Raw genomic sequence first — 15,035 nt, 5'->3', positions numbered from 1 at the left:
TCTCTCCCCTCCCTCCATTAAGAAGGAAAAATGTGTCCTTTGTATATCTGTATCAAGAATGCCCTGCACATCATGTTTTATAAATGTCTGGTGAATTGAACAATTTGATCCCACAACTAGACCATAATATGGGGGAGAGGAGAAGAGCATGTTGCAGGCAGTCTTATTCATATTAAAATCTTCAACAATGCTCAACATAGCATATGTAGACTTTTAATAAATATTTCTAGATTTTGTGGTTCCTACTCATCATAGCTCACTCTTCTTTTATCATCCTAATTCTGGAAACCTCTGATGCTATACAGCACTGAATTCAATACTTACTTAGGTTAAAATTATAAAGTAATAATTATTCCCACTTACACTGAAGAAACTATCTCAGAAAGGCTGAGAGACTTATCCAGAATCTAATAGCTAAAAGCCTCTTGGGCAGGATTTAAGCCCACATACATTCTGTTTTTACCCTGGACTCTATTCATATCAATCACTTCTTGTGCAGAGAATATAAGAAGACTTATATAAACTGACATAAAGTAGACAACACCATGCTTTTTTTTAAAATACCCATTATTACTATAATAAATGAAAAGAACAATAATAAAAAAAATTGAAGACAATGTAATTATAACGATTAAGCTTGGTCCCTCTCCACACACAAACACACAGACACACACACACACACACACAGAAAAAAAGTAAAGAAGAAAAATGTACATTTCTCCTTTTTTTTTGAAAAGGTGGGGTATTGGGGGCAGCTAGGTGGCGCAGTGGATAGTGCACCAGCCTTGAATTCAGGAGGACCGGAGTTCAAATCTAATCTCGGACACTTAACACTTCCTAGCTGTGTGACCCTGGGCAAGTCACTTAACCCCAGCCTCAGAAAAAAAAGAAAGAAAAAAAAAAAAAAAAAAAGAAAAGGTGGGGTATTATGGATGTATATATCATTCATAAATCTATCATTCAGGGTTGATATGTGACTACTATCTTTGTACCTTTCTTCTTATAAGAGATATGTCTCTGAATACGGCAGGAAAGAGTGGATAATATGATAAAACCTTAATTTTTCCTCAAAAATGCATATTTGTGAATTTTTCTCAAATTTTCTCTTGAAATAGTTCAATCTTCATAATTTTGTTCACATTTTAAAATATCTTGGCAACCCTTTTTCCTATATGCCCAATATTTTTATGCATTCTGAATTAGTGAAGTACAAAGAAAAGACATTTTTTTAAGTTATACTTTACTTCAAATTACTGTACCTAGAGGAGTTTTCTATATCTTAAAGCTATACTTTAGGAATTTGGTAGGGTGGGATGCTCCATCAGGGTAATTGTCTATATGAGAAATTTCCATGTGGAAACTGAGGCAGATAGATGTAACTCATCTGTACTTGAGAGTCTTAGACAATTGCTTGTCTAAGTTAAAAGATTTACCCAGAATTATACAGTAAATGTGGAATGGGTAGAACCTAGGTTTTCCAGATGCCATTGACAATCTCCTGCTTTGTCTCTTCTAGAAAACAAGAACAAAATATTAACATGAGAAACAAATCTATCACTTTCCTTTCTTTACTTCTCTTTACTTTTACTTTCTTTACTCTCAAATGCCACCTGAATGAAAATGAAAACGTCAGAAATCCCAAACTAAAACTTGATTGACCAATGACAGGGATGAAATTATATGAAACCCTTAATGGCTCCTTTTAAAAAGCTCTCCTAGTTTCTTTTAAGTATGCTTTGGTCCAGCTTCTTGTTTGAGTAAAATCAATAAAAGAAAAATAAAACTAAATATAAAATATAAATAAAAATAAAATAAACATATTAAATATAAATATATAAATAAAACAATTCTACATATGTATTTATACTCTATTTATACACACACATATATACACAAATCTACTGGCTTTAATAGGTCATCGAGTTCTGTTCACAATGTAGGCACTACCTTTACAAACCCAGAAGCCCCTTTGTGACTTGTTGACAGTCTCTGAGAGTAACTTGGTTCCATATTTCTTCACCCTTTGACAATAAGCCTCTCCAAACTGAGAAAGACCTCTACTACCCTAGAAGATTTTCCAACTTTTAGGAAGGCACAGGCAGTCTTTGAGCATCCAACATTACTTACAAGCAAAGATGAGACACAGAGTAGGGCTGCACTGGGGGAAAGGGGCACCAGCATTGGAGCCAGAGTGACTCAGTTCAATCCCACTGATGACCTGTGTGACCTTGGATAAAAGTCATTTAACCTCCTTCAGCTTGAGTTCTCTATCTGCAAAATGAGGAGGTGAAGCTAGAACCAAATTAAAATGTAACTGGGAAATATTTAGCACAATACATAAAAAATTCAGCAGATTAATTTGTGGTTTTCTAAATCAACATCCTTCAACAATCTGTTTCAATTTGATAATTGACTCCATTGAATTAGTCTTACAGATTCCTTCTTACATTTACATTCTTTTCTTTCTCATATAGACAAAGCAAATAGTAGAGAGCTGATCCCTTCTTTTCCTGGAAGGCTTTTTCATCACGTCTTAATTCAACTGTTTTCCTTCTGTTAATTATGATGCTAGGATGGTTTTTTGGCCTCTTTGTATCTGCAATCCTTAGCATAGTGCCTGACTGTGGTAGCACTTAGTAAATATTAATTAAATGACAGAGATACAGACACACACATATATTAAAAAAAAAGTCCATTGACATAGTAATTGGCGATGATGGATGTATATGAAATTGCAAACAAATGTTTCCTGCTCAAAGGGTTGACAAGTAGGAGGTAAGCACCTAGCTGCACCATGTTTAAGTTGGACAGCCATTCTTCTTCCTTTTCATTCCAAAAGCAAGAGGTCCTCAGAGACTGGTTCTTGTCTCGTGCCCACAAGGAATAGCCTCATTTCCCGGTGGCATTGAGCCCAGCTCTGCTGCTGGGGTGTTGCCTTCTCTTGCCCTCGATGCCTGGAAAAGACTTTGGCTCCTCGCCACCGTGTATACCATAAGTAATTCTCTATCCATGAGAAGGTGCACGCTACCTTTAGTCATTATGGTTCAATCACTTCCGCACAGGCTTGACTCATTACACAATGTGGCATCAGAAACATTAGTGGGTTTCACCATTCCCCCCTCATTTCTGGTAAGGGAATCTCAGCCAGAGCACTGGATCTGGAGGCAAAAGACCTGTTTGCTAGGGCCTAAGTTCTGAAACTGACTCTGCTCCTTGAAGGTTTTGAGACCTTGGCCAAGTCACTGCAGGCCTCAGTTGTACTGGACACTCTCTAAGGGGCTTCCTAGTCTCCATCCAGGTTCCTGTGACCCCAAGACTTGTACCCCTCTCAGTCAAAGGTTCCCATCCCTAACTGTATCTCCAACCAGGAAGCCCAGGGGATGCTGTAACTGGCAGATATAATTGCCTAACAAAACTCGGAAACTGGGTAGGGGAGATCCAAATGGCAAAAGGAAAACGAGATGAAATCACAACCCTCCCCACCCCGCCGCCATTCAAAGAATCCAAGGAGTTTCCCCTCCCCCCACACCCGCACGAATTCCGTTCCCACAAACTTTCCCGAGCTCCCAAGAGCGGCCGCGGGATCACGGAGACAGGTGTAGTGACACCTCTCCACCCCCAGCACAGGCGCCGCAGCTGCTCCTGCGCGCCCAGCTCGGAGCCCGGCGTCGGAGGGAGGGGTTTCCAGCCCAATCGCAATCCGAGATCCCAAACATTGGGGGGATGACGCACCTGGCAAGGGTCCCCCTCCCCACGTGGGGGCATGAAAAGGGCTCGTCGCCCACCCGCTGGCCGGCCAGGGGAGGCTGCCGACGGCCAGAGGTCTGTGTGGAGGCTGGCGCTTCGGGCCGGGTAGCTCGAGCTTCCCTCCAATTCCCGGTGTAACAATTTGCATAATGGGATTTTTATCCTCTCCCCACCTCCAGACCTTAATTCCTTTGCACACCATCGCCCCTCTGGGCCCCCTCTCCCTGGCGGTAACCCAGCGTCTTCTTCTCCTGGATGGCCCAGGTGAGGGGCGGGAGGCGGCAGAAGTCCATTCCCTCCCCCTCCCCTTCCTCCCCGTCTCATCCCTCTCCCTTCCCCCTACGATCCCCTCAGTCCTCGTCAGTGGGTACATTGGGGTGCGCGTGTCGATGCAGCTGCTGCTGCTGCAGCAGGAAATAGGACTTAGATGTCTCTTACCTTCCACAGCCATTCTCTCAGTGTTTGCCTAACGTATGCATAATTCGCCTGGCCTGGGTACTTCTTCTGCCCAGGACTCCCCACCCCCCCACACTTCACTTGCTCTCGCTTATAAATTCTGCGCTCATCTGCAACCAAGATCAACCTGCAGCCCTCACGCAAACTGGAGGAGCCGACTCCCTGCACGAGTCGGGCAGGCTGGGAAATGTAGTCTCCCTTCCCCCTCTCTCAGCCCCAGCAAATGCCCTCGGAATCCTCCCTTTGAGCGCGCTATCGAAACGCCCCTTCACCCTCTCCAAAGTCAGCTCAGGGTGCCGACCTGGCTAGGCAGTGACGCGCATCCCCAGGGCTGGAGAGGAGGACCGGGAGCCCGGGGCTGTGATCGGAACTACAATTCCCGAAATGCAAAGCTTCAGGGTTTAGCAAGCGATTTGGAATGGGGATTAGTGATTGAGAACTTCTCTGTCAAATTAGAAGGGGACAGGTACGAGGGCAAGGTTTGGTGCTAGGGGCGGGAGGCTCCTGGCTTTTATGATAGCTGTGTGTCATTCCACAGTTTACTCTTTCCGCGTTCGGTCTGACCTTTCTCCACCTCCTCCGCGCTAACCCAGAGACCCTTGACTTCAAAGAGCAGGGCATCCTGTTTGATGCCTGACCTCCAATGTCAGTTGCAAAATGGTTGCATCAAGTGGGGTCGAGGGAAAGCAGTAATTAGTCACCCCTCTATTGTACATTGCAAGGACGTTTGAGGCCTGGAAAGAAACCCAGCCTAGGGTCTCCAGTAAAGAAGGCTGGGAAGGTACACAATTCCTGCAGAATTTCAACCATCTACTAGGCAAGCCAACCAGTTGGAGATTTATTATGCATTAAAACATTCTATGGTTCAATCAGACTGACCATGCTATTCCCCTGGGAAGAGATTCCATCTACCCTGTCCCTGCCTTTGCCTAGGGGGTCCCCAGTGTCCAAAGCTCACTTCCTCACTTTCCTTCCGCCTATCAAAAGTCATACTTTTTAAAGCTCCTGCCAAATACCGCCTTCTCCTTTAGGCCTCTCCAGATTCCACCCTCCCCCAAATACGACTGCTGCCCACTCATGTCGCTAAATATATACTGTGTATGTGTGTACATATACAACCACAGTGTACGTATATACATGTGTGTGTATTCATTGTGTGATAACATATAGGTGTACTCATATAAATCTGTATGTGTTAAAGTTTATACGTATAATGTCCCAAAAGTCTAAGTGAAGTTGAAAAATTTTAATAGATTCATACACATACATGTGTGCACATAGTTTATATGTATGACTATAGACATGTATGTATGTTGTTCCTTCCCATCACAGAACTTAAGCTTCTTGTTTGGTTATTTTTGTTTGGTTATTTCCATGTATATATATACACACGTATATATATATATGTGTGTGTGTGTATATATATATATATATATATGTATATAAATGTATATATTATACATATTATAAAAACATACATGTTATACATACATATGTGTACATATATACATGCATATACATACACACATATACATATATGTATAATTATATATAAATGTGTGTGTGTGTATATATATATATATATATATATATATATATATATATATGTGCACCTGGCACATAGAAAGTGCTCAACACTGGATGAGTTTATATGTATACACTCACACATATACACACATGTGCATCTATGCATACATATATGTATATATATTTCTTTTTTTGCTAAAGCAATTGGGGTTAAGTGACTTGCCCAGGGTCACACAAGGAAGTGTTAAGTGTTTGGGGCTAGATTTGAACTCAGGTCCTCCTGACTTCAGGAGTGTGCTCCATCCACAGCGCCACCTAGCTGCTCTGTGTGTGTGTGTGTGTGTGTGTGTGTGTGTGTGTGTGTGTGTGTATTTCTACCAACAACTGGTGAAAAGGACAGTAATCCTTTTGAATTGTACTCTGGAATAATCAGTAAAATATTATGGGAACCCCAGATTGTGGTTGGAAATAACCTTCGAAATTACCTATCTAGGCCATCCCCAGCTAATTGTACAGATAAGGAAATTGGGGCCTAGGGAAGTGAAATGATTTTGTCTGTCCAAGTTCATGTGGGCAATGGATGACAAAACTGGGATTGGAACTCAAGTCCTCTGACTACAGGCTGGAATGTAAAATAGTCTGACTGAATCTCAAATGATTAAATTTCCATTTTCCTATCTGATTCTCTAATAACTTATTAATTACATTAATAATAATAATTACTTTGTACCTCCTTTGGTTGGGTAGAAATGGTAATCATGTTAACTGATATGGGTAAGGCATAGGAGAAGAGAAGAAATCTGAGTCCTTTTAAATATATTTTTTAACTATTAAGTCACCATGACCACATTCAACCTCTTTATTCTCTATTCCTTGATGAGAGGGAGGTCTGGGTAACAGAGGAACCTTCAATATAACAAAAACAGATCACTCCACAGTGTTTATTATGACCATGGATAGAAAAAGCTTCTAGGATCTGTTTTCTGTGGCTATTATCCAGTTACCAAGCAGTTAGTAAAGATTTTTAGTCCTGGGACAGTGAATGCAAATCTCTTTCCTTACCTATCCTGCACCATAATGGGAGTTTGGGCTATTTTCTTAGAGCCATTGTAGATACTGTGGCCACAGACCATCCTCTTTCCGGTCTTTGGCTGAAGCTTTTCAGATCGAGTGACTTGAAATACAAAAGGTTTGGCCTGGCAGCAGGAAGATAGCCCCTTTGTTTTGCTGAATTCGAACTGTCTTCTGATTGTCGTGGAAAAGAAAGCACTGGCAAAATCAGTAATTCCATAAAACTCATCTGAGGCCTGAACTATCTGATTCATTGAACCATTCTAGAAAGATCAGGAAAAGCTACAAAAATTGGTGTAACTATTTGATCCCATTCACTGGCCAGGGGTTCTCAAACTAAGGCCCTCGGGTCAGATGCAGCTGCTGAGGACGTTTATGCCCCCACCGGGTTATGGCAAATGGGCTGAGGGGCGGAGACAGAGTGTGAGCTTTTGTTTTTACTATAGTCCAGCCCTCCCACAGTCCCTCAGACTGGCCCCCTATTTAAAAAGTTTGAGGACCACTGCGTGTAGACTGTTACTAATTTCCAGGTACCATCCACGTTTTTCCCAGGCCACAAAACGTTATTAAAGATGGATATCCTAAGATATGAGGGCTGTAAAATCGTGCATATCCTTTGACCTAACAATACACTACTAGATATAAATCCCAAAAGGGATTTTTAAAAAGGGAAAAAGATCTATATGTACAAAAATATTTATAGCAAATATTTTTTTGTCAGGGCAGAGAATTGGACATTGAAATAGAGGGAACACCCATTTATTGGGGAATGGCTAATTAAATTGTGATATTTGATTATAATGGAATATTATTGTTTTCTATAAGAAATGATGAGCAAGACAGTCCTCCATGAACTCAAAGTGAAATGTACTGTGTACAAAGTAATAGCAATGTTATAGGATGATCAACTGTAAATGATTTTGCTATTCTCAGCAATACAAAGATCCACAACTATTCTGAAGGACTTATGATGAAAAATGCTAGCCATATCCAGAGAAAGACTTGATTGTTTCTGAATGCATATTGAAGAATACTTAAAAAATTAAAAAAAAACAACTTTATTTTTCTCGTGGATGTTTTTGCAGGGGGCAGGGGTGAAGAGAATGGGAATCTACCTCTTGCAACATGACTTTTAGGAAGTGTTTTGCATTACTTCACATGTGCCCTTCTCAATGGGAGTGGGATGGGGGAGTAAGGGAGAGAAACTGGAACTCAAAGTTTTAAAAAGCAAGTGTAAAAAATTGTTTTACATGTAACTATGGAAAATGAAAATATTAAATAAAAAAGCGTAAAATAAGGGTCTGTTAGCTCATTCCATTAAGTGAGTATTCTAACCTCATTTGTCACCATTAATAGAGAGAAAATATCTTTTATCCCCACTCTCCCTAGTTTTTAAAAATTCTAATCCCTCAAGGATTCTATCGGGTTTTTTAAAGTAAAAGCTATGTAAATTTCCATATTTCAACAGTCCTTCAAATCTGGCCTTGTGTGTCAAAGGTTTGTGTCTATAAATAATTAGATAGGATGAAAACTGATAGGTAGAGGCTTTCAGGGATGTGTTAAGTTCTGGTGGGGCAAAAGAGTCTCTACTACTCTGATCCTAGGTAAGTATACAATTTTAGAATGTAGTACTGTACAATTGTAGGTGGTTTATCAATCTCCTTCTTATACATCATGTTTTTAAGAGCCATACTCATTCATTAGTTCATTGGAGGAGAGCATATCATCACTTTCAGCCTACCTAACAAGGTAGTAAGGACAATCCTCTTCAAATAATCCCCAGTACTCTTCTCTCTCTGTAGAGAGTTCAGTTTATTTCACAAGCTATCTGTTGCTCTAAACATTTTTGATCTATCCAGGCTTGTTAAATGGTCTGGTGGTGAAGACCAAGAAGGCTGGAGCATTCAACCATTATGGTAGGATGCTCCAACTGAAAAGATATGACTAAGGCCATCTGAAGGAATCTGGTCAAAATAGTGGGAAGGGGGTGTCTTCTTTAGAATTCTTTAGACTTGTTTAGAATAAATTCAACCTCAAACACATTTCTATAAATATTTCACCCTCTCATTTGATGCCTTCCTTTCAAGAATTAGATATATGGAGCCATATGTACAGATTTTCTTACCTAAAAAAAGGAATAAACAGTGTTGTCTATCAGAGAGCTACAATGGATTCAGTTGGCTTTGCAAGAATAAATAAAGCTCTCTTACTCTATGGAATTCTGCAATAAATCAAAGTAATTTTCATTGGATTGTTATTATTCATTATTACTTACTGAGTTTAAAGATGAGAAACCTTGGCTAAAATTTAGGTTCTCAAAATGCACTATATGGAAAATCACAAAAGAGAAAAAAAAAAAAACCTAAGTAACTGAATAAAAAGTAAAAGGCTGTAAAATTATCAGTGTAGCAAACTTAAGATTTAGGGCAATGTAAAAAGAAACAGCAGATGTATATAATTAAAATTTAGAAGGCTGAGATTTTAGCACCAGTTCTGATCTTTATTTATTATATGATCCTGAACCAATCATCTAAATTTATTTGAGCCTCATTTTACTATTTTGTAAAAGTCATAGTGAAAACTTAATTCAGAAACCTTTTTTTAAACACCTGCTATGTGTAGAGCTCTTCTGTGAAGATACTAAGTTAGAAAACATGCCAGCTACCTCAGAAAGGTTTTGTAAGGAATGCTTTTTGTAGACCATAAAATATCATATACTGTATTATTTTAGCTCTTTCAAAAATCTCATTTTCAGTACGTTTGGTTACTGATAGAGTTGAAAGCCTAGTATTCAAAACTCTCCATAATTAGCCTCTAATTTCCCTTTTTAATCTTGTCATACTAGTTTTTTTTTTCTTTTTTTTCATAGTCTTTAGTTTAAACTGGACCAAACTCATATTCACCTAAACACCTTTTTCTCTTATATAATAATCTAACCTCCCTATTCCTTTTGCCCTTTCCAGTCACCATCCTTACCTATTGTAGACCTTTAGCTGACACTTCCTCCATGAAATATAATCAGATAGACGTCATCTCCATGCTCCCCTTAGTAATTCACTTTATTTCTACCTTGCTCAATCAGTTTGTCTTTTCTAATATGTATATGTTTGTGTTCAAGCCACTCCCACTATCTTGTAAACTACTGCAGGACAAAAGCAAAGCTTAAAAACACAGCTTACAAGTTCTGTTTGTGGTGGTTAAATTAAAAAAAGGAAATCAAGAACATTCCCATCAATTGGGGAATAGCTAAGCAAACTGTGATATATAAATGTAATGCAATACTATTATTCTAAGAAATGATGATTAGGTGGATTTCAGAAAAAAAAAAAACCTAGAAAGATTTACGTGAACTGATGCTGAGTTCAGTTACCAGAACTAGAACATTGTACACAGTAACAACATTTTATAGATGATCAACTTTGATACAATTTGCTTTTCTGAGCAATACAACGATCTAAGACAATTCCAAAAGACTCACCATGGAAAATTCTGTCTACATCCAGAAAAAAAAATGGATTCTAAACTCCCATTGAAGAATGCAATTTTCACTTTTTTGGTTGGTTTTTCTTTCTCATAGTTTTCCCCTTTTGTTCCAATTCTTTTTTTCACAACATGAGTAATGTAGAAATATGTTAAATATGATTGCATATGTATAACCTATATCACATTGATTGCTATCTTGGGGAGGGAGAAGAGAGGGGTGGAGAAAAAAGTGGAAATAAAAGCTTATAAAAGCAAAGGTAAAAAATTAACAAATAATTTTTCAAAATAGCTAACTTTTATTAAGCATAAACATTTGTCACTAAACTGTCCTGTGCTTTGGGGAAGAAAAAAAAAAGCTTAGATAAGGCACTATTTTAGCTCTCAAAGAATTCATAGTCTCTTATAAAGTAAGATATAAACACAGCTGAAATAGATAATATATGATAAGTGAGAGAGAAAACATGATATGTGAAATCTGAAGGAAATGGTCATTTCTACTTAGGAAGATCAAAGCTTCCTATAAAACCTCTTTGTAAGTCATTAAAGAAAAGAGGCAATTAATAAGTAGGGTCAGAAAGTCCCAAGTTCAAATCTGGCCTCATAAAGAATAGAGAGGAGGAGTATGACATATTATATAGGGAAGCTTAGAAGGATTTAGGGGAGCAGCTAGGTGGTGCAGTGGATAGAGCACTGGCCCTGGAGTGAAGAGAACCTAAATTTAAATCCAACCTCAGATACTCAATGTGTGATCCTGGACAAGTCACTTAATCCCAATTGCCTATGGAGGGAGGAAGGGAGGACTTGGCAGCTGATTGGCTACAGGTTAGTAAAAGAGTGGAAGAGTAAGTTAAGAATCAGGGTAACTAGACAAATAGGGATGGTCTTTAGGAAATGTCTGAGTTCTTTTTTAGATTTATTGAATATGAGATACTTATAGGACAGAAACATAGCAAAGTTCACCAGGCATTTGGAAGTTTGGGATTGGTAATCAGGAAACATATTAAGAATATCTAGATTTGGAACCAATTAGCATATAGATAATAATTTTCTCCATGGGAGTTGGCAAGATCTTGAAAGGAGAGGGTATATAGAAGAAAAGAAGGACTCAGTACAGAGCTTACAGTTAGTGAGTGGAAAAAGTTTATCTAGCAAAGGAGACTGAAGAGAGGCCAGTCAGTAGATTGGAGTAGAGTCAAAAGAAGAGTCTATCACTGAAAGTAAAGTGAGGGAGGAAGATAGGGTTGATCAACAATGTTCAAAACTGCATGAGTTATCAAATAGAATGAGGAATGAGTTTATCAGTTAAAAAAATTAGAAACCCAGAGGAGTGGTAGAATCATTGATGTGATTGCAAAGACTTGAAGTGAGTGGGAGGGAGAGAAATGAAAACAACCAAGCAGAAAGCATCCTTTCTAGATGAAGAAAAAGAGAAGAGTTAATAGATGATAACATGAGGGAACAGTAATATAAAATGAAGACCTAAGAATGGACATGTTTATAGGCAAAAGGGAATGACTGAATGGATGAGAAGAGGTTGAAAATGACAGAAAAACATAAAATGATCAGGGACCAAGCTCCTGGAGATCACAGGGAAGGATAGGGTCAAGAACTGAAGTTGTGGAATTAAACTGGGCAAGGAGAAAAGCTACCTTTTATTCAGAAACTGTACCTGCACACACAAAGGAGAGAATAGGGAATGATATAGAAGGATTCTAAAGGGGAGAATAGGGGAGAAGTAGCCACTCATAATGGATGTCCCCACTTTTCTCAGTAAAATTGGAAGCCAGGTCCTTTTATGAGAAGGAAAGTACAAGAAAACTGAGAGAAGTTTTGGAGCAGCCACTCTTAGGAGTATATTGACCCTAAAGAAGTAGAAAGAAGTTAGGCCAGTGATACAGGCAAAGGATTAGACTTAGTAAGGAATAGGCTGATTATTTCTGTAGCCAAAGAAAATAAGGAGTTGCAGAATGATGATTCTCAGAAAATTTGAGGAGTAGAAGCAGGAATCAAATGAGGAAATTCACAGCAAGCACTTCAATCCTCTAGAAAAGTACCAAAATTGAATTCATCCATCTATCATCTATCTATCTATCATCTATCTATCTATCTATCTATCTATCTATCTATCTATCTATCTATCTATCTGAGGAACAGTCATGTTTTGTTAGGCATCTGTTGAATAAAGTTATTATGTTTCAGGGGACATGACACCATCAGTAGGCTATTCAAATCTATGTGATAATTAGCTGGGTCATAACAGGGTTGTGCTGTATTAGCAAAAAAAAAATGTTTTCTATGGTTCAGGATTGTTTCATTATTCTGAGTTAAGAAGAAGCATAATGATCTGTTGAAAAAAAGTAGACAATATCATTTTCTGTTATTTGAGTTAAATTGTAGTAGCCATAAGATTGAAATAATTTATCGTAAATTACTTCCAAAAAGAAAACCATCCCCCACAAACTTGAACATGCTTCAGGATGATGGCACCCTGAACTTCAAGTGCCATTTTGCAAATTGGTATGAGAAATATCAGGAGCAAACAAGCACAGTTTGATTTCAAGTCATGCTAGTAACAGAATGATCTTAAATTGGTTGAAGTGGTGCCTTACCACACTGGTGTGAGAACATTGTTTTGTTGCATTGAGCAGTCCTAGGGGTAGAAATGTAGCCTTCCAGCAGGGTTGACTGTGCTGTTGTTAGAAATAATAAGGGATTATTTTGCGACACAAAAGGCATTTTGGAGCAAACTTTGAAGAGCAAACTATGGAGCTGCTTCTCTGTGATACATTTGCCACAACTTTTCATAGTATGGTGACCATGAAAGTGGTAATCATAAATAGTCATGGACAGCTTACAGTAGTAGGTCTGGTGGTTTGGAATTCCCATCTGCAATTGACCCCACATGAGAATCATCATGCTGCAACTCCTTATTCTCAAGTATAAACAGGCTTGGAGTCAGATCACCTAGATATAAATCCTGACCCTATTGCTTCCGAGCAAGATTAAAAAAAAAAATGTTTTAGACCTCAGTTTCCTCTTCTGTAAAATGAGGGAGTTGAATTAACTGATCTCTAAGATTCTTTCCAACTTTAAAGTCTATGAATAAAATATATAAACATACTTTTTGATTGATTTACAAAATACGTGACGTGGATAGCAATGCTGCTCCCAAGCAAAATGTATGGTAGGACAAAAATCCAACTCTAGTATTCTAGAAATCCTGATTTATTTATTTTTGACATTTGTCACTTTATAGCAGAATGATAGCTAGTCCCTAACTATAAATCAAATCTTTTGTTTTATGGAGTTTTAGTGAAGTCACTTACAATAGACTTTTAAAAGTTTGCTTGTCTGCCTCTGATTCCATACAGCTAATAGACTGTTCTAGTCTAAATATGACAAGAAAAGTCGTTATTTTTGCCCTAGTTAAATTATAGGTCAATATATTTTACATTTTGTGCTCACAATGTCCTTATGAGGTAGGTAGAGTAGAAATGGTAAAGTACCGGGAGTCACAGGATCTGAATTTGAATCCTGGCTCTTCCGTTTATCTATCATCTGTGTCACTTTGGAAAATCTGTTAATTTCTCTGAGCTTAATTTTCCTGAATTAGATCATCTCTGGTCCCTTCCAACCATAAATCAAGGATTATTTTATAAGTGAGGAAGCTGAGGTTAAGAAAAGAAAAGTGATTTACTCAGTGTCACACATCGGGTGAATTGCAGAACCGAGCATTGAAATCCAGATCTTCTTGTCAACCTTCCTCACCATATTGACCACATGTTCATAATTACATTGACAAATATAGAAAATAAGAGATTATTTGTGGATTTTTGTTTATTTGTTTATTATATTTCTAAAAAGCATTTGATCCAGTAGATAAAATTATAACTTTGCAAAAAGATATCTTTTATATATATATACATATATATGAAAATAATGCAAAAAATTTTTAAAAGAAAACAATACAAGATTCCTTGGAAGATACCACCCATGGGTCAAATAGCACTAGATTTAACAGACTTTGATTCACATTGTATCTCTGAGGTTTTTTCGGGATAGTGATAATTATTATTATTTCACTTAGTTTAAGTCTTCACAGCAGAAAGAAATTGGCTATACAGTTTGCTACACCACTAACAAAAACTCAGGCATGCTGTTGTTTATAGCATCATTAGTAAAATTATTAAATTAGAACAGAATTAAAAAGAGAAAATAGACACATGCTTAGAACCAATTCTTCTAATTAGTAACCTCTTATTTCTCTTTTTTAAAAAAATTTATTAAAGCTTTCTACTGTTAAAACATATTCATGGATAATTTTTCAACATTAACCCTTGCAAAACCTTATGTTCCCATTTTCCCTCCCTTACCCCAACCCCACTCCTAGATGTCAATTAATTCAATTTATGTTAAACATGGTAGAAATATGTGTTAAATCTAATATATGCATACATATTTATACAATTATCTTGCTACACAAGAAAAATCAAATCAAAAAGGAAAAAAAATGAGAAAGAAAATAAAATATAAGCAAACAACAATAAAAAATGAAAATTCTATGTTGTGAACCACACTCAGTTCTTACATTCCTCTCTCTGGGCATAAATGGCTCCCTTCATCACAAAATCATTGGAACTAGTCTGAATCATCTCATTGTTGAAGATAACCCATCCATCAAAATTTATCATCGTATGATCTTCTTGTTACCATGTACAATGATCTCCTGGTTCTGCTCATTTCACTTAGTA

General features: G+C 37.8%; 1 protein-coding gene across 1 annotated transcript in view; it reads right to left on the bottom strand.

Moving 5' to 3' along the window:
- The window catches only part of SAMD12 (sterile alpha motif domain containing 12), a 480,071-nt gene extending 475,720 nt beyond the window's left edge, over positions 1-4,351 (bottom strand). Inside the window, exon 1 of the mRNA XM_074266561.1 lies at positions 4,186-4,351. Coding sequence (XP_074122662.1) covers positions 4,186-4,198 — 13 coding nt within the window. The 5' untranslated portion in view covers positions 4,199-4,351. The remainder of the gene's footprint in view (positions 1-4,185) is intronic.
- Positions 4,352-15,035: the final 10,684 nt, after the last annotated feature.

The sequence above is a fragment of the Sminthopsis crassicaudata genome, chromosome 1 (genome assembly GCF_048593235.1).
Source record: "Sminthopsis crassicaudata isolate SCR6 chromosome 1, ASM4859323v1, whole genome shotgun sequence".
In the NCBI taxonomy this organism is placed as follows: Eukaryota; Metazoa; Chordata; class Mammalia; order Dasyuromorphia; family Dasyuridae; genus Sminthopsis; species Sminthopsis crassicaudata.
Note: the sequence above shows the minus strand (reverse complement) of the source record. Positions and strands in the feature narration are given on the sequence as shown.